Consider the following 20873-nt stretch of genomic DNA (forward strand, 5'->3'; position numbering starts at 1 on the left):
TATTATTATTATTATTAATATTATTATTATTATTATTATTATTATTATTATTATTATGAATATTATTATTATTATTATTATTATTTGCCCAAAAATATGGTTATGAAAAAATCTTGATAAGTATTGGGTTTCATGCAAAAAGTTGTATTATAGTAAACATAAATGAGTGTTTTTTGAGAAATTTGACACCATAATTATTTCATTAGGCTAATAGGGTTACAGAGATAGGCAATTTCATATTTTTCAATTTAAAAAAAAATAAAAATTGAGGTTAAAGGTCACAGATATCAAATCAAATTCTTTGTAACTTGGATTTTGTATTCAGTATTGTAACAACTCATCTATTTTGCATATCAATTTGTTTGGTCCATTTAATTGCAAACGCGCCGCCGTGAAAATCATTCTATCTCTTAACCATTAGCGTTTTCAAACAAACGGCAACTCAAAAACTAGAGGTCGGCTAACTTAGGTTGAAACGGTTTGTAGAAGGTTATAAATATAGCTATTATAAACAATTTACAAAATATTTTTTTTCAAATATTTAGCTCTGACATTTTTGGATTGAATTACGAAAATAGAAGCGATATTAGCGTGTTTTCCGAGGGATTCGTGAGGAGTCGTTTATTTTAATACAAAATCATAACTTTGCCTATACAATCCATTTGCTTAGGTTGAAGCGGCAACAGAAAGGCAGTTTGCTTGCGATTAGTTATGCATTATCCGTCATTTTTGCATTCTTTCAGGGCTTTCAAGAAGAAAAACTGACAGAGCCCACAGCCGACCTGCACTATTTTTCCCCTCATACAGTTGCGGCAAAAATTATAGAGGGTGCTATATTAGGTCAGTTAGGAGAACTGATATGCATGAATATGCATACTTCCCCCTACTCGCCTCGCGAAACAGAGTCAGTGGTGTATCGGGTTTTATGCGTGGATGAACGCTATGGAGTCACTAGGCCAAAATATCTTAAATAAGCCTTGGTAGTCAGGACAGTGTAAAAATTGTAGTACTAGATTATACACATTCTATGTAGGCCTACAGCATGGTCTTCGAAAGTATAAAAAAATGGAGTAGGCTAATATTGAATCTGGCACCGTATTTGAGTAGGCCTAGGAGGCCTACAGTTAGGCTTTTATAAGTATGACGTGTGTGTTGTAGCAATTGTATGCTCCCTAGTTGTACTGAATCTGAAGGACGTTTTAGAAATGCTTGGAAACAAATCTAGTACTTGGGACACAGCTAACTTACAATTTTACAATTAAAAGTTTTTCATTTTGTTATGAGAAAAAAATCCCTGCCTATTATTTAACAGACAGTGAGCGTTTCTGTGTTCTTTTGCGGCATGATTCATTGGTTGGTAACATTTAAGAATTTTTGTAGAACCGTCTGTAAATCAATGAACGCTATTTTTACTTCCATTTGATTTTGATCGTTTTATATATAAAGCTATTCGATATTTAATTGGGTAGACACAGCCTAAACAGTAAGTCATATCATATAGGCCTATAGAATATCTTAAAATTAGTGTTTATAATTATAATACCTGCTTGCTATATAATCTATGCCTTCATTCATATTGAATATGAACGAAATGTTTGTAAGAAGTCAAGATTAAAACAATACATAGAATTGTACCTGTGTGTCCGAGGATTATCCTTTAGAATCAGTAGTATAGCAGTTAATTATATATACTTTACACTACTAAAATAATCGATCAGAAATTCAACGCTGCCTTTTTATACTTTCAATGACCATGTTGTACGTAAACACTGCCTAGGCAGGGATATTGGAATTACAGTAATAGTCAATTACGGTAGTTCACTCTGCATCGACTGTATACACTTTCCTCTCGACCGACTACCAAGAGATTTTGGCCTACCCAAACCATGGAGGAATTAGTTTAGTTTCTAACCTAACTCCTCCATGCACGAACAACGCCATAGCTTTCATACTCCACAAGCAGCGAACACCACACAACTTTCGCGACTCCGAGAAAAAGTGTCAAGCATGCATTATTCATGCATCAGTTCACCTAAATGACCTTAAATAGTGCCCTATATAAGTTCTGCCGAAACTGTATGGGGGAAAATAATGTGGCTGGCCCAGGGATCCGGACGCGTTCCATTTTGTGAACTGATAAAAATATGGTACCTGCATCAAAGACTTGTTAAAATTCAATAAATGAATACGCTTTATACTGGACTTACCTTATTTTACAGTGTTATGAATAGATTGGGAATATATTGTAATATGTGTTTGCAGGACCATATTGTAAAACAGCGGTAAGATCTCGCCTGTATATGTTATCCTGCCTAAAGATGTTTTAAATAAATAAATAAATAATATTGTTAATAGTGTTCACGAGTGTTTGATCATTTCATGAAGTGCATTTTTATATGAAATCGTCCAAACATTGCACAGTGCAACGCAGAATATCTGTTCATTTTTGCATATCTTACACGCGCGCAGAATTAAAATTATTTTGTTACGTGGTTAAAACAGCCAAAACAAATTGATATGTACCCTTAGGTACGGTACTGGTATAGTAAAACAGTGAGTTAAAGACAACATAATTTTAATTTTATAGCTCTTTTTAGGTTTTAGCGCCATCTTATCGGCCATCTTGGAAAAAACACTTTCTGTTTGGACAATGTTGACCAACTTTTTATATGCTCGTTCTATAGACCATGTGCTACAGACACCACCTAAAAAATCTTTTTTTTTTTTTTGCAATTTATTTTTGGGTCATATGTGAGACAGACCTGATACCCCTACTGCTTGTTACTAAAACTAGATTGACCTTTATAAAAAGGGTCATAACTCCTTTTCCCATTGGAAAAAAATTGCTCCAACCTTTTTTTATTGGTGACCCTTAGAACCATTCTAAATATTTTCTTTTCCAAAAATCTTTGCAAAAATTGTTTGCCACTTTAGCCAAAAAATAGGGCTTTTATTATTCAGAGCTTGAGTTCAAGTGAAAAAAAAAATCGAATTACCGTGATCAAAATTTAATCATCTCATTCGTAGAATAGTATATACCATTCCACTAAATTGTATGCTGATTCATTTCTTAGTTTTTGCGTAATCTTTTTGAGACACAAACTGGGGTGAATACAACCTCCTTGGCGGCAGAGGTAATAACTTTGATGAAAATCTTTATTGCTGTATATTTTTACGCTAGTTATATTTTTATGTATTTATTCTAAACACTAAAACCGTCTGGGCCTTGATAAGTGGTTATTTCTTTACTAAATAAGATATAAATTATACTACTCATTGTCAATTACCATTACTTTATTCACTCTGCCGACATTTTGTTTATTTCACACTGTTGTTCGTTGTATAGGCATGTAGCATACTCTAATATGCGCTACCGAAATTGAAGACCATTACCTTATTACCACGGCATTCTGTAGTGCTACGGACATTTTGTTAACTATTTCTCAGTTGTTCACTTGGTGCCTATTATCTTAGGATTTTATCTTGCTTACTTTCCAGTAGTTTTTATCTGATTTGTTCTGTATTTCTCATTCATACGGCTAACGCTAAGGAAGGCATGTCCGCAATATTTGTCTTAATAAACAAGTATTTATAGCAGCCAATGTCAACAAGGTTTTTAGTGAATAAGTGAAAGTGAAGTTAAATTGTGAATACTTATTATTATTTAAATTTTACTAGGATCTTATACTATTGAAGGTAACTTTTATCGAGATAATTCTTATGCGTATCTAATTAATATTATCTGAGTACTCTTTGGCCAATCAGACCATTCCCCTCGACTATAAAACCCAAAATGTTTTTATTATGCATTTAACTGTTACTACATCATCATCAAAATCATCATGCTGATTACTATCATTATCATCATCAGCAGCAGCAGCGGGAACAAGAGTACACTTTCAAATGCAGAGAAGCTTGATTCGTAATTATCAAGACCATTGACAAAATGTAATGCGTATATACACACTGTTCGCCATTATTGAACAATACTCTTGCGTGTTATAGCACACTTTATTAACCTTGTATAGATAATAAACATTGTTCTTATACAAGGTATACTATAGCAAAGGCCTATATAAATCATACATAACAATATAACGTTATAAAATATATAAAAAGCTATATTAGTCACAATTAATAACCTATATTTGTTGAACGGGAATTCAACATCGTTATTTAAAAACAGCTACAATATAATACTCATCTAAAAGTTAAAGGTGGAAAATAATATAATGTGGTGTAATAATTGATAGATTTGATTTTGTTTGTTTTGTACGTACCATAGTAATGTGCTAGCTAGAAGTCCTAGACCTAGCTATCTATTATATAGGTACCCACTTACTGTATACTTCTCTACTACCTAAGCCTACCCGGGCCTAGGTCCAGAACGATCTGAAGGACGACGATGGTGGCGTAGCGCCTACCTAGTTTTAGATATTGTGTACGTGACTGCCAGTGACCGCATTAAAATCAAATAGCTCCAACTCCACCTGTTGTGATTGTGAATGAAATTTAGCTGCCTGATAAGTAGGCCTACTGATTCTTTAGTTTTCAATCAATCAGTCGATGGAATTGATATTGCGCCAGATATCCAAACAAATCTACGAATCTGCTAAGTGGCGCAGTTGTGCCAATATCCAGGAGGTATACTTATTCCTAGCCTATTGGCTAAGCTAGTTTTTGGACTTTTGATGTGTATGTTTGAATAATTAGATAAGTAAGAATATGTAAGATAACATGTCACGTTTACAACAACTAAACTATTTTGTAATTATAATGGTGATTATACTAAATATGTTCCATAAATATTGAAGTAATCAAAATGAGTTATTAAAACAAACGTAAAAATTACTAGCACTACTACGCTATAAATAGCAGCAACACAAAACGAAAAAAGGAATAAAACTACATTTCTCCTTAAAAACAGGAGTAGATGGTACCCTCCTGATCTAATTACTATCAGTGGTTAAAAGTTACTTGAATCATTACAGAAAAACAATCTTACTAAAATTTAGTATAAAACACATATCTCTGTTTTTGCCTATGTTATTATCTGCTGAAGTTGGCGAAAACTTGTAATGTCCTAATCAATTTAAAAAAAACAAAAAAAAAACCTTGTATGTTTTACTTAATATTGCCCATTATGATTGTATATTTTATAAAAATAACAAAACGAATGATAGGTTTCTAAGCTCCACTATAAATAATAAACAAAAATAGGTAAATATTTAATACAACAGCAGCGTGTTGGTTTTAGTGATGGCCTAACTAAATCCAACAATATTTTAAGGTTGAATACCGGTAGTTCAAAAGGTCGCAGAATATTTTCACTAGTTTTCCCACGTGGGTGTCGTCTGACTAAAGTCATCGTCGTATTTACCAGTAGATAAAAAAGTGCATCTAGTCATTATGGACCTGAAATGAGAAAAAATATAAATACATTTGTTTATATATCAAGAATAACTGCTTTGTTTTGTGTATACATGCTCAATGAAAAAAAAAACATTATCTGAAAAATATAGTTCTAGAAAAAAAAATCTGAATATGTGTCACATAATTGTGTTAATTATTTTAGAACCAAAAATAAGTATTTATAACGTTAGTTCTGATAAATAACGTGGTAAACGTTTTATTTGTTTTCTGACTACAACGTTCATAACGTTTGCGATTGTAATCAAGCCTTTTTGCTACAAGTAACGACACTATAAAACACACAAGATAAAACTCTCCAAAGCAAAAAAAAAAATGTATCACCGAAATGTATGGAGGGGAAATGGGTATCGACATAAACCTATGTTTGTGTGTATGTTTGTTTTACTGATAAGTGGTTTCTTTATAAGATAAGATAAGCTTTATTGGTCTAATCACATACATAAACAGAAATGTTTCTTGAATCTGGCATAAACACGTCAACACCACCAAATTACAAAAGCAAAGAAATTGTAATGCAACTACTCATTACATAATTGAAATATTATATATAAAAATATTTTAAATATTAAATATTAATTAAAATTATAATTATTACGAAAATTTCATTTACGACAAATTGAATTGAATATTAATTAAAATTATAATTATTTTACGAAAAATTTTATTTACAATAAATTGAAAGAATTCAATGTCAAAAATATCAATTGCAGTTCAAATATATATCAAAAATATAAAAGTTGCACATGAATACAAGAAAACTCTAACAATTACATACATACATGCATACAAATATACACCAGGTACATAAAAAAAGCTCGTGCAAGTCAAGAATCAATTATAATTATAAGCTACAAAAATAAAAGCACAAGAGTTACAAAAACAACAACACCAAAAGCAATAACATAAAAAACATGAATAAACTTGATTAGCATACAATGGCGGGGTGAGTTTCCAAGTCCAATCATAAACATCCAGGATATTTTTTTTAAATTTCATTGATGATAACTATCGTTTGACATTCAAGTTGTAGGCCTATAAATCAATTCTATTGGGTATGGGGCGAACATCTGAACCAGAATAAAAGTCCAGAATGTGCTAGGACAAGTACTTTGTGTAAAGGGTGAGTACTATCATTAAAAACTGTATTGACAGCGATTCAATGTCGATTAATTGTTCACCAATCAATCTCCCAGCTCTTTTGTTTATTCTGCTAATTCTAAGTTTAACTTTTTGCAGGATATTACCAAAGTAACAGACTTCTTCGAAGTACAGTAATACACTGCGAATTACTGAGTTTTAGAATAAATTAAAAATAATTCTATGTGCAAGTATTTCATTTTTTTAGTATGAAAATTCTTTGATTAGCCTTGCAAAAAACTTAGACATTTGATTTCCACTTAAGCTTAATATCTATTATACAACCAAGTATTTATATTCTTCAACCATATTTATTGCATTTCCATTAATTGTAATAGGAGCCAATGGTTCTGCCTTTTTCCTGAAATCTATGACCATTTATTTTTGTTTTGTTTACATACAGTTTCAAGTTATTTTTACTAAACCAATCAGCAAATTCATGCCCCACTCTTGTATATTTAGTTTCATCACCATCATTTATGTAACCAGAGATGACTGTATCATCTGCAAACTTTATCACTGTACATTCCTTTGCATTAACTTGAAAACTACTAGTGAAAAGTGAAAATAACATAGGTGAGATTACTGAACCTTGGGGTGTACCAATACTAGTCATTTTCTGGTCAGACAGATACCATTTAGCTTCACATGCTGTGGTCTGCATATAAGGAAATTATATACCCATGATATTATTATATTATTTACATTCATTTCTTTCAGTTTATGTACAAGTAATCGAGGCTATGTGCATATGTTAAATGCACTTGAGAAATAAGTATATAGACACCTTACATATCGTCGCTCACATCACGAACTAACACAATCAAAGTAGATTGTGTTAGTTCGTGAAATCACAGTAGCGCGTCAAAACGAGCGCGTACTGGTTGTCAAGCAATTTTGTATTCTTTACCACACAAAAAGTCCTTAACGACAGCAGCGCGTATTTTGACGCGCTTTTTTTGATTTCACGAACTAACACAATTGAATTTAATTGTGTTAGTTCGTGATGTGAGCGACGATATGTTCGCGGAGCATCTAAGTGCTGATAGATATTGTGCAAGTGGAAGAGAACGGCATCTTCTGACAGCACTTCTTTTACTTTGATAGGATGTTATTGCAATTGGTATGTAATTATTAAGCTCTTTTGGGGTTTTAGACTTTGGGAGTGGGGAAATAATAGATGTCTTCCATAACTTGGGCACAATGCCAACGCGATTTAATGACATCTAAATACTACACAATGCGCGTAGCCACTCAACAAACATTGGTCCCCACCTTCCAATATAAGATGATTGGTGTACCTCAGCTGGAAACACCCACTGATTAAAAGGAAGATCCACAGGCTAACTACACTATGCAAAACTAGAAATGGTCACCTGAATATAGATCATAAAAGAGAAACGTTAAGTCCACCTACAGGAGGACACAGTAAACAATGTTAAGCACTATGCTAAAAAGAGGGATTATCAAACTCCTTCTTTATTAAAAATCCAATAGAATGAAACAAACTGCTCCAAACCACAATAGATCAGCCAAACGTTGCAAACTTTACAGCAGCACTACATGAAGACCTAAGTATAGTCTGCAGTAGAGTATACCCCAATACTACGAGCCTGCGGTCTGCATCTTGTCTCGGAAATTAATTGTTGTATTTTGGCCACACTGGTGCCACTTCAGAAACCTTGCAAACTGCAATTATGGCAGTTCTTTACATAAGCTAAATTACATTAAATCTCACAACGTGATTTATTACATTTTATTTTATGTTATCTTATATTTATTTATTTTATTTTATTTTATTGAACGTAGATCCGGGATTAAAGTAGTTTATGATAATGATTCTTAATGATTAGTAATATTCAGAAACAAAGTTTTATTATAGATTTTACTAAATCAATGTATAGTCTCACCTGACCTATTTAAAATAATTGTAGTCTGAAGGTGAAATTACCTTTCCATCAATTATTAAAGATTATAATTCATAATAAATGTTAATATTTTGCAATCCAGTTACGCAGAAACGCACTGTTGCTGTATACAGTTATGCCTATCCTTTCTGAGTATTTAAGTCGATCTATTTAACTAATGCTCTATCAATGCTTTTCAATCGCATAACAGTACACATATAGTAGTTTACATCACCTCCTGTTTTACCGGTACTCTTTTGGAGTTCTAAGTAGGTCGGCTTTACCCGCCAGGACCAGATACCTTCTCCCATGAAACAGACAACTGACTTGAAGCTATCAACCATCCAAAAGTTGGTTTCATTCAGTTTGTCTTCACTTCTTGATTATTGTGATGCACGTACTTCTCTATGGCTTGCCACGGAAATTTCATCATTACCGCCTGCTTGTCCAGAACACATATGTAAGAATTGTAAAATTCACGAAAAAGCGGAAACACACCACTCATGTTCTCAGAAAACTGTATTAGCTTATTCAATGATCACATATTCTTTTGTAAGATACACTCATGACTTAATATGGCACTCAATGATCTTGTCCAAATACATTTTAGATCTACTTCAACCTAAATCTTCACGTGAGATCATCCAACAAGCACCTTTTTTAAGCAGAAGAACATTGGAAAACCTACAAGTATATTATTGATATTAACTGAAATATAAATCCGGATGTATTACTATGCTTTGGTACACCACTAAAAAAACAACCAAGTTAAACCAGACATAAAAAAACACTAACATTCATTGTCAAAAAATTGCACAATTGATGCCATGAAGAGAATGCTTATCTGCGACAGAATTTTCAATTTTATAAAAAAAAAAAAATCGCCGAATAGGCCTAGTTTGGCTACTAAAAACGTTTAGAGCGAAATCTATGTTGGTGCACAGAATTATCCATCCATCCATTATTGACTTTTGAATTTAACCAAAGTTTGTTTTTATAGAGAACATCTTAGCTAAGTCGGCTAAACTAGCGGTAGCCACTGTGCGTGCGCTGAACCATGGATATCTCTAGGTGTCTGGTTCAATTCCCATCGCTGCTCTCCTTGTGTTTCAGCTGGAGGGCTGAAATGCAAGTTACGATAGCGCACTGTCTTTCGGATTAGACCTTTAAGCTGTTGGTCCCATATATGCATTATGACCCGTGTGCATGTTAACGACCACTAGCACTCATTAATTACACAGCTTCCAGATTACAAACAAAAATCATTAACTCTTTGCTTTTATCTGGCAACGACTTGTAACTGTTTTATCTGGCTACGAATGTAACTGTAAAAAGCTAAATCAATTTCATCTGGTTTCAATTAGGCCTATATGAATGTAATTATTTTAAGAAAACCAATAAATATAATACTTTGGTGGTCTAAACGTAACAGCAGTGCGTATTTCTTGGTCTACATAAAATACTTATTTTGCATTAAAATATATCAAAGTGATTTTATTGTCATCCCCAACCCTTCAGAAATTCCTAGAAATTCAAAATACGAAATAATGATAAAATACATTTTAGAATATGCTACAATAGACTGAAAGGAAATTTTGCCTCAACGTGATTGAAAATACATACCGATACCACATCCAGGATTGGCTCTGTCTGAAATGACAAATTATACCACGTAAACTAAGCTTTGTAAACTAAAGAAATGTGTAATCTAATTTAAATCTTTTATAAGGTGTTTTAGTCACTATTAAATTAGTATTCCGATCTAATAGTCATAAGCATAATTCTGTATACAGTATATTGCATAAATTGAATGTAATTGTGGATTTCAAGAATATAAGATCGTGAATAATCACTACCATTCCAATAAGTTATTATTATTATTTAATCATATATAATCTTTATTTCATTGTGCCCAGAATAATGATATTATATTTAATTTTATATAAAATATATTGGAAACTTCAACCTGTCAATATATAAACATTTAAATTTATTTTCTGTAGATATAGGCCTAAGATTATAAATTAAATAAATGTAAGGAATATCTTGTACAGCCCAAACACTCTCTTTCGTATACTTACAATTCCGACAGCGATTTCCAACATAGCATTCAGTACAATCGCATCGAAATCTACACATGCCACCGAAAGTAGTTACTCGGCATGTTCCTCCGTTTTCACACGGTGAACTGTCGCAAGGATCAGTATCTGGATTGAATGATATTTGATAAAATAGTTATTCCTACTTTGAAAGGAATCGTTAAATATTCTATAGGTATTTCTGAAGGACGACGAATCACTATAATACTGTAGAACTCTTTTTGCGGCCCTAAAATTCCCAGATTTCGCTATAATGTTTTCAAAAACAAAAAAATACAGTGCGCTGATTATCAATCGAAGCAGGTCAAGAATCTTAGTTGTGATTGGCATTATAATTAACAAAAATATTCTTTAACAATACAATGAACCAGGGAGTTGTGCTAACTAAATGAACATATTTTTGTCCGTATAGTTTCTATGTAGTATACCGACTCAGGCGACATTGCATGCTTTGGTCGCTGCCAGCAAGGCCGGCCACACCTGACAGAAAACAGTATTATTTTTAGGTTTTGAAATGTGTAACTGTACATTTACCTATATTACTAAGACCTAAGATAGTTTACCAATATTTATCAGCTCTTAATTCAGTACTTAAGAACTCTTAAGTACTACTCAGTATTTAAGAACTCTGTTTATTTTCTTTTTGAAGTAATATTTTGTATGAGTATCAGTTGTTTTTCAATTTTTCAATTATTAATAAGATTAATATTTATTTCGAATTTTAGTTTTGGACTTAGCAACAGAAAATGATAATGAACAAGCATAATAATCAATATGTAAAAAAAAGTAACAGTAAAATGGCTTTTTTTCACTGTTAAAAGTAATTTTTTGAAGTTTGAGAGAAATGTTACTTCTTTGTGATTGTTTAAAAAATGTTTAAATTTTCAATTGTCGATGTATATGTAATTTTTCCGTGAAATGTGGAATGAAGTAAAAAAAAAAATAAAACAAATTAACAGGAAAACATGCTTACTAGATACTAGATACAAAGTAAACGAACAAACAACAAAATCAACTAGCCCCTATTTGTTTAATTAATATTGGGTGATATTAGGATGCATTGGTCATGATTATAAGTGATTTTACCACTTACTAATTTCGCACTGACTGCCTGAAAAGCATGTTGCACATTCGCAACTGAATTCACAGGGATTGCTTGTGGTAGAGGATATGCACGTTCCGTCATTGGCACATGGGTCCGTTGAACAAGGTAGCACCACTAAAATATAATTATTACATAGAATATAATTAATACAATTGTTTATTAATTATCATTTTCCTGCTTTCAATTAATGAACTCATGACAATTCATTTTGAAAAGTAGGATACAATGATTGATGAAATAATTCGGTAGAAGCCAACAGACGACCGATAGTTCCATTTTACTGATTGAGGCAGCGTAACATTAACCCTAGTCGTCTAAATGGTGTCATACCGTACTTGTAACTGGTACCGTATTAATTAACAAGCAACGGTAATCGCTTGTCCACCTAGAGAATGAAAAGAGTTGAAAATGGAAAGTTATCTTTGTGAAGTTATCCAATGTATCCAACGAGAAGGCCAATTCCCCCGATGGGAACATAATTGGGAAGGGCCAGAGGCAGCCCGGAAAAACTCAGAGGCGGTAAGTTCTGATTCAATAGAAAACAAGATATCTTTCTATTCCTATTTAATGTCATCTTAAATGAGCTCCTTATTTTGTGACATCGGGAAATAAAATAATACCTTTTATAAAGAAAAATACTAATTACCGGTAGTTACTTCCATTAAGGTCTACTAACATTTTCAGTGGATTTCTTTCAAATAAAAAAAATGATTTTATCACCTTAAAATTTATCTGCTTTGAGTTTGTGAAATAAGTAAAAAATACAGTTTCCTTCTTGAAGAAAGCAAAGAAAATAAAATAAAATAAGATGAATAATTAGAAGTTACTAATATTAATTAACCATTTATAAGGACGGAAAAGAAATGTCATTTAATGTGTTTTGTACGCGTGTCAACATTAAAATGTATTTCCGTCTAGAAGAAAGAAATAAAAGAGAAATATTGACAGGTAAGATGGAGAATTCGAACAGTTTAAAAGGGCAGAAGAACTGATAAAATGGGTATGTTTAACGAAAGTCTATATAAAACAGTAGGCCTACTTAAAAAATTTCAAATAAGAATGTTAAGAACAGATAAGCAGAAATGTTTAAAATAATGGGTCATAGTCATAGTCTAAATATTTACACTTCGCTGAAAGTCCCAAAATTAAAATGACCTCATTCTAACATTTTAAAGATATCTCTGAGACGAGTAGTGAAAAACGAGGGGTCCACAATAACATACTCAAATTACATAGTGTTAAACCTTTACCAATTGTGTTTGAAAACTGTATTAAAAACAAAATTTTAAAAAGTTAACCGATCCATTCATCATTAGGTTATACATTTCATTATAATCTTTTTTTTTAATTGAAATATTGTTGAGTTGACCCTATATTTTATTAATGTTATTTTCCTCACAGCCTTGGTAGTTGATTAAAAATGTTTGGTCACGCATATAAAAATTATTTATGTATATTAATTAATTATTTGTTAAATTCCATACAATTAATGTCTGATAATGTATTTTTCTTTATTTCTGTAATTCTGTATTTATTAAAATGCTTACCACATTGTCAAACGTGTGAACGCTTTTGTTTGTAGGTAAATTTCAATCAATTCCTGAGATATCAAAATTAAACATGTCCATTGCATCACACTCACAAACCTGTCTATCGTTGGTCCACGGTAACCTTGGAATTTTTGTGTCTGTCTTGCTGGCATTAAAGCTACGTTTCACATCAAGCCCGGATTCCGGTCAGGAGTCCGCAACGGATTCCGAGCCCGGTTACGATTTCCGGTCGTTGCGTTCACATCGCGTCCGGGGAACAACAAAATCAGGGTCAATGCGGAAGAAACCAAGTTGAACGACGTCAACACTTGAAACAATGACAACCGTAAATAAAATATTTTACTTGAAAAGTCCTTAAATTGATTACCAGCTAATTTAATAAGGATCTATGTAAAAAATACAGGGAGGTTTTATTATATAACTGTCAAAAAACGTAATTTTATTTAATTCAATTTTTTTTTAAATTTCAAGTTAACGACTTACTTATCACACAAATGTACAATTTAATTTCAATTTTCTACATTATGAGTGATAGACTGATAGAACAATAAACACATTCCTCACTTAAGGCAAGTTCTTCATGTTTAAAACTACATTACTAATTATGTTTACGACTTAGACTTGTAGGCTATATAATATGTGCCTCCGTGTACAGTAGTCACAAAACGAATTCAGAAACTGGAGCTTATCAGCCCATTTGTATTTTCAGACTTTACCAGGAAGCCCCTGTCAACTTCTAGATTGGTGAATATTCCGAAGATAAATTTGGCCTGAAAAAAAAAAAGCAAACAGGCCTAATCAAATATGTCCATTCACTATGTAATACTGTAACAAATTAAAAGTTACATAATTCTATCATGAGTAAATTTCCAGCACGAATAAAAACGAAACGGTACTGGGTTTGGTCTATAGGAGCTCGAATCGTGCTCTACCTTCAGATCATTCCATTCTTAGAAGAAGCCTTATTAATGGAGAAAGTCGTACCTGTCGTTAGCTATAGTTAGTATCCTAGGTCTATACATAACTCCGGCTATATAAGGTCGATTATCAGGTTGGAAAATGTTAATCGTATTATAGTAGTGACACCAAAAATTAAATTAATGTTGTTTAAATATAGCCTATCAATATAATAAAATAATATAACTGTATATTATACAGTTGTTTTATGTTCAGATTTAAGTATGAAATATTACGTCCAAAACATTCCAAAACAAAGGCCTACTTATCTTTTAGTAAACGTAGTTTAATGTTTGTTGCAAGTTACATCTAAAATACAGTACAGCATAAAAAGCAGAAACAAAGTGCAAAACATCTTCTCGCACTGGTTTTTCGAGCTGTTCTGCTCTGAGGTTAGTCAGGTTTATCGCTGATTGGTCAGAAATCAAAATCCGACCGGTTTCACGTTTCCAGTGACTTTCTCGTCCATTGCTCCGAATCCGGACCAGTGGTCCGTCTGGGTAAACAATCTGACAGTGTAAATGTGAACGCTTCTATTCTTTACCACTGAAGCCATTTCTCGCGATATTTTCTCCAGACTCCTGACCGGAATCCCGGATTGATGTGAATGTAGCTTAAACCGGCGCTCACTGCGTCTGAAGGTTGTCGGCCGACTAGATTCTATAAAGATCGCAACGCCACGACGCGCACGCTACGTAGTTTTTAATGAAGATCCGTTCAGAATGTTACCAAAGATTTTAGAACTGCAAGAGGTCCCACTTTCGTGGTTTCATTGGAACGCAATCCAACATCAAAAAGTACTGCCACTCCCTTTAAAACACGTTTATTGTCGAAAAATGTGTGCCACGTGCAAGTTTCGAACTCTATTCGAATTCTAATAGGGTGTAAAATAATAGAGAATATATATGTAATATTAACAAACATAAAACAAACTCGATTGTGCCATTAACATAGTAATTGGTCTTATAGTAATTGTACATTATGAAAACACTTAATTGTTCACGGTTTTCAGTCATGGCCAATGCCCGTCATGAATCTTGTGTCTTCGACTCCTCAGTAGCATAAATTGAATGAAATGAATAGTTCGGAATTACACGCTTAACTAGGAATATTCTCCAATGGGAGCGAGGGAGGTTGAGCCCTGGGTTGAACGTTGTGATTAATTCTGTATCCAATGACCCAGGAAAAAAGCGTCTTGCGCTTTATTTTATTTTATATACAGCACACACTCACACATTATTTTTTTTACGTTCAAAATTAATTAATTGATGATTACAGCATTATCCCAAGATGGTATAAGATTTATCTATTTGTACTACAGTATGATACGAACATTTTTTTCAGTATAACGTTATACAGAATAGGCATTACTTACGGGTATCGCATGTAGGACCTGTATAGCAAAGTAGACAATCACATGTATAGCCACATGGATCGGCGGCAGATGGATTTTCAGTACACGTTCCGCCATTCTCACATGGATTCGATGAACATGGTGACGCTAAAATGAACAATAATTGTAAAAAAAAAGTAAATATTTGTAAGGTACCAACCCCTTATGCTATTGTCACATACCGTCACCAAAATGTACATTTTTTATAGATTGTCATGTACACAACCAATGTAGCTGTATTTTGTACGTGCAAAAGTAATGCAGGCGATACTGTCAAATAGCTGGCAATACAAGACAATTAAAAAAAACATAATCCACCAAATCTACCGACGCCTGGAAAGAAACCATGGTAGTTTTTTTTTTCGAGACGAAAAGAATATCGCCGGCCTTACAATTATTCCATCAGTTCTTGCTTACAGCCTCAGATTACTGTAAATCCAACCACTTATAAGCCAGTCAACGACGTAGTCGGAATTTTCAAACAGCGTGGGACAGTATCAGGGTGGTCGACCCACTTGACGCATTAATTCAAATAATGTGGACCCATTATCTTAAATGTTGATCCATTTCATGCAAAAGTATGAATAAACTAGACTCATTTTTTAAAAGTTGACCCATTTTACGCAAAATATTGGAAATCTGAACCCATTTTTCAAAAAGTTAACTCATTTTGTGCATAAAACAGCATAATTTAGACCTATTATTATAATGTGGACCCATTTTTTTGGACCCAATAAAAAAGTTGTGCGGGACTGTCCCAATAGCTGGCTACGGCATTGGATACAGTAGCCTAGGCAGGGCTGGCCTCGCCATACACTGGTCTAACCGGAGGACAGATAATCTGTCCCATGGATAATCTTAACCATCAAAATATAAATGTTACTAAATTAATGTATACGGTATATAAATACATAAATATACAAATATATATTCAAATACAAAAATAATTATCTTCTTTGCTTTTGTGAAATAAAAAATAATTAAGTTACAACATTTAGTCCCAACCTAAAATATAGTTTAAGTCTAGAAGAAAGAAAATATATTGAACACAATTAAGATGAAGAATTAAAGCTAGGACTTACAGTTTAAAATTTAGATTTAAGAAGGGAAAAAATTAAGTGTTAAGTGTGTTTTGTAGGCCAAAGATAAAATAGATTTTCCGTAAAAAATAAAATGAAAGAGAAATATTAAACACGTAAGACAAAGAATTAGAAATAATAGTTTAAAATTAAATAAATGATAGGAAATGTTTAGGAACGTTCATAAAAATCAGTACCTAAATATTATGAAAATAAAAATAAGAATATAAAAACAGATAATAATTAGTAAAAAATAATGAAATACGGTAATACGTAGGAATGCTTTAAATATGTATACATCGTAGAATGTTCCAGCATTAAGGTTACCTAATTTGAAAGATTTTCACGATTTCTCAGAGAACAGTCTTGAACAGCCAACCTCGAATAGCGTGCCAATACTATACATTATTCAAATTAAATTTCTATAAACAAAATTTTGAAAGCTTCCGTTTGAAAATGTTTGTACACAATATAAAAATTAAAATGAAGTCAACAAATTCTTTCATATTATGGTATATATTTTATTAAAATCACTCATTTCTTTCATAGACATATTGAGAGCTGACCGCATTTGTTATGATATTTTCTTCACAGCCTAAGTAGTTGATTTGAAAATTGTTGGTCTTAATATAAAAAGATTTGAATTTTGTTTGTTTCTTGACCACAAAAAGAGTAAAAAGAACTCTTGAATCACCACAATGCATTCAAGTGGTTATGATGTTCGCCATCTATGCGAAAGGTTCAGGGTTCGAGTTCCGGTGAAGGCACGTTTTTTGTTTTGTTTTTTTTTTCTTTGTCAGATTCCTCTTCTGTTACATTTATCTTATACACATCTAGATGTGTATAAGAGACAGCAATTATTTATATATATATAAATGCGGTTAATATAACGACGCTAACAATCTCTTCATTATGCCAATCAAATGCCACATACATACTATAGCCTGCAATAGCTAGTAAAAATGTATCAGAGTAAAATTATTAGACGTTTAATCCATAATGTAAAATACATACACTTTTTTTTCAGTATAATTTTTGCAATGTGAGTTATACAGTATTACTTACGGATATCGCATGTAGGACCTGTATAGCAAAGTGGACAATCACACGTGTAGTCGCATAGATCGTCGACAGATGGATTCTCTATACACGTTCCGCCATTATCACACGGATTCGGAGAACATGGTGACGCTAAAATAAAAAATAATTGATAAAATGTTAAATTTAAAATGTACAACCCTATCATACTACTTTTACTAGTTTATACCTACCAGACTATCAATTGTCATGTACACATTGATCATGTACCTAATAATAAAGGTGATACTACCAGCTTGCTGTCAATGTAAAGACAATTTAAAGAAAAAAAAAAGGCTCCCAGCGAGAGCGTGTGTCTACCTTATACTTTATTATGTTTTTCAGACGTTAATGTAAAACCAAAGAACTCTCAGTCTCGGGTTTATGTCTTTGAAACGCAATCCTATTTATTGTATCTCAAAATGACTACAACGATCGAGAGGACTTCCTTCAAAAGACAGTGAAACGCGTGCTGCGTCTCTATGACGTATGTTCGTTTTTCGAACTCAATTTTGTTCGAGTTGCTCCGAACTCTATTCGATTTCTAATAGGGCGCCCTATGGTAGTGTACCCCTCATGCACCTCCACCGGATTTAGGCTCTACTCGCTCTTACTAGGTTCAGCTATAATACTGGTCCAGCCGGATGATATACAATCGGTCCCATGGATGATCTGAACCTGTTTTGATGGGTCGGATGTTAAGTTTGATAGAAATAAATAAAAATCTTTCTTTATTCTGAATACTCAGTCAGTATCGTTACACAGTTCTTCCCTGAGGTCCAGGGTATGATAAACAGTCCGGTAAGGTCTATTAATCGACACATGTGACATTACACTACACAATATACCGTACATAACAGATATTGGAGTAAACTATGAAAAAGGAATGCAGACTACATTTCTTAAACCTGCATTTGTTCAAAGTATGTATAGCCTAAGAAAATTATATACCATAGTTGTCCCATTTACCGTATAATATAATTCCTAACTGTGACACTATGCGTTATTACAGTTTAAATCACTTATGAACATTACACGCAGTGGGTACGATGAGCATCATATATAACTTAATGAATAGAATAACTACAACATCAAAATGGATTGCGAGAACATTGTCACGCTAAAATAATAACAGTATGTTTATGACAAATAACTACATGCAAGAAACATCAGTGCAAGATACAATGTGTATCTAATGTAAAAACACATAGGCATAATATGGAATTATAAATAATAAATAAAAGAATTTACACAAATTAATACTTACCTAAATCGCATAGATCGCCGAAGAAACACGATGAACAAAAACAGTCGAAGTCACATGGATTGTTAGAAGGTAGACAAAATCCGTTGACACATGGATTTGGGGAACATGGTGATGCTGCAATGAAGAATATGCCTAACTGATAAATTATAATCTATAATGTAAAAACATAGTTTTATTATAGATACTTCATAATTATATTGTTAGTGTATTGCGCCAATAAAGGCACAGTTATAATAAATTAAGTACTAAACTTAATGATTTTCAAAATTACAAAGATAAGACAACGTGATCATGAAACTATTAAAGCAATAGTGTTATATACAGATACATTCATAAACCTGCCCCTCCCTCTCAAATGAAATTAGGCACAGAAAGTAGAGGATAACCCTTTATGTGAAGAGACTTGTTTCAGAAAGGGTCCCTAAAAAACTATTCACTCTAACTTTATATCGTGTTTTTTTTTACAAACACGCAGCCTCACAAGGCACTTGAGGAGAAGTATTTAATAACTATTTTCAAAACCGTCTTCTTCTAAATAACACTACATACTACCACTTTATTTCCACACGCATTCAATTAGTACTTTCAAAGGTCTAGAAAACGATCTTTTCATACTTCTTTCTACGAAGCCAGGGTTACTAGCCCTATGCTTAGACGTTACCAAACAGAATATTTTTAAACTTTTACTAGTAAAAATAAAAGATAAGAATTTTTCTGGAAAACTTATATATTTATATATTTATTTTTTTTTATTTATATTTTTCATATAAAGACATTCTAGAAATCACGTATGGTCAGGATTCGATGTCGAATAACGAAATGTGTTGGCTTGACAACTTGATCTCTAATGAATGGTGTCCAAAATTTACTACAAACTCGTAAAATCTAATAATGAGCCATTATCATTATGATATAATTCTCGGTACAATTCTAAATCGCTCTGGATCTCTTTGTTTTTCTTCCTTCTTCCTGTCTTTGTAGACTTTAATAAACTGTATTAAAGAATTGATGGGCAGCAATTGAATCAGCACTATCCGCCATGACCACATCGATTCTTTGGTGAACATGGTGACGCTAAGTACACAATAGTCGATAGTTGTTGATATAATGTTTAATTTATTGATATTAAGTTGTGATAATAAAATATCACTTACGGGTACTGCAAGTGAGGCCTGTGTAGCATGATGAGCAAGCACATGTGTAGTCACATGGACCGGCAGATGGATTAGCACTACACGTTCCACCATTTTCACATGGATTCGGTAAACATGGTAATGCTAAAATAAAAAAATATATATATATATATTTGTTAATCAATTTCCACACGTGTGACATTACACTACCTAATACCTGTACTATAATAGATATCAGAGTAAACTAAATCAATGAATGTTTGATATTGTGTCAAAAGGGGTAATTTTCAAAAATTGTTTGGTTTTTCAATCAATTCCGGGCGCTAGACTCTGCATTTCTCATATTAGGCCTCCAGCCCAAATATAAATTATAGGGTTTTGTAACATAAACTAAATTACGCTACATTTTAACTTTAAAACCAAAAAAGTAACATGTACACATTCCTGTCGTCGAAAACAAATTTATATAAAAAAAACTGTGATAAACTGCATACCAATGTGATTTATTAAATAAATAAATATATTATTTTCATATAAGGGAAAACACAATAATAATTATGGTGGCAGTGGTGGCGTATGTATATGTGTATAATATACACGTTGATAAAGGTCGTAGGTGCGACCGAAATATTGGTCTGAAATAAAAGATAGATGTTTCGTCATACGTCAAATTGGTTTTTCATATATCAATTTTTATATAGCGCCTTTCTTTGCAGATACGAAGCGCTTCTGTCCC

The 20873-nt window shown here is 32.6% G+C and overlaps 1 protein-coding gene across 1 annotated transcript in view; it reads right to left on the reverse strand.

Moving 5' to 3' along the window:
• Positions 1 to 3969: 3969 nt before the first annotated feature.
• The window catches only part of LOC117109561 (neurogenic locus notch homolog protein 1-like), a 39880-nt gene continuing 22976 nt past the window's right edge, over positions 3970 to 20873 (reverse strand). The window contains exons 29-36 of the mRNA XM_033251930.1: positions 20159 to 20281; positions 19005 to 19118; positions 17726 to 17851; positions 15564 to 15689; positions 11670 to 11795; positions 10559 to 10684; positions 10101 to 10127; positions 3970 to 5415 (exon numbers count right to left, since the gene is read on the reverse strand). Coding sequence (XP_033107821.1) covers positions 5408 to 5415; positions 10101 to 10127; positions 10559 to 10684; positions 11670 to 11795; positions 15564 to 15689; positions 17726 to 17851; positions 19005 to 19118; positions 20159 to 20281 — 776 coding nt within the window. The 3' untranslated portion in view covers positions 3970 to 5407. The remainder of the gene's footprint in view (positions 5416 to 10100; positions 10128 to 10558; positions 10685 to 11669; positions 11796 to 15563; positions 15690 to 17725; positions 17852 to 19004; positions 19119 to 20158; positions 20282 to 20873) is intronic.

Source organism: Anneissia japonica, unplaced genomic scaffold (assembly GCF_011630105.1).
Source record: "Anneissia japonica isolate Jap-2015-1 unplaced genomic scaffold, ASM1163010v1 scaffold287829_len2072220_cov186, whole genome shotgun sequence".
Taxonomy (NCBI): domain Eukaryota; kingdom Metazoa; phylum Echinodermata; class Crinoidea; order Comatulida; family Comatulidae; genus Anneissia; species Anneissia japonica.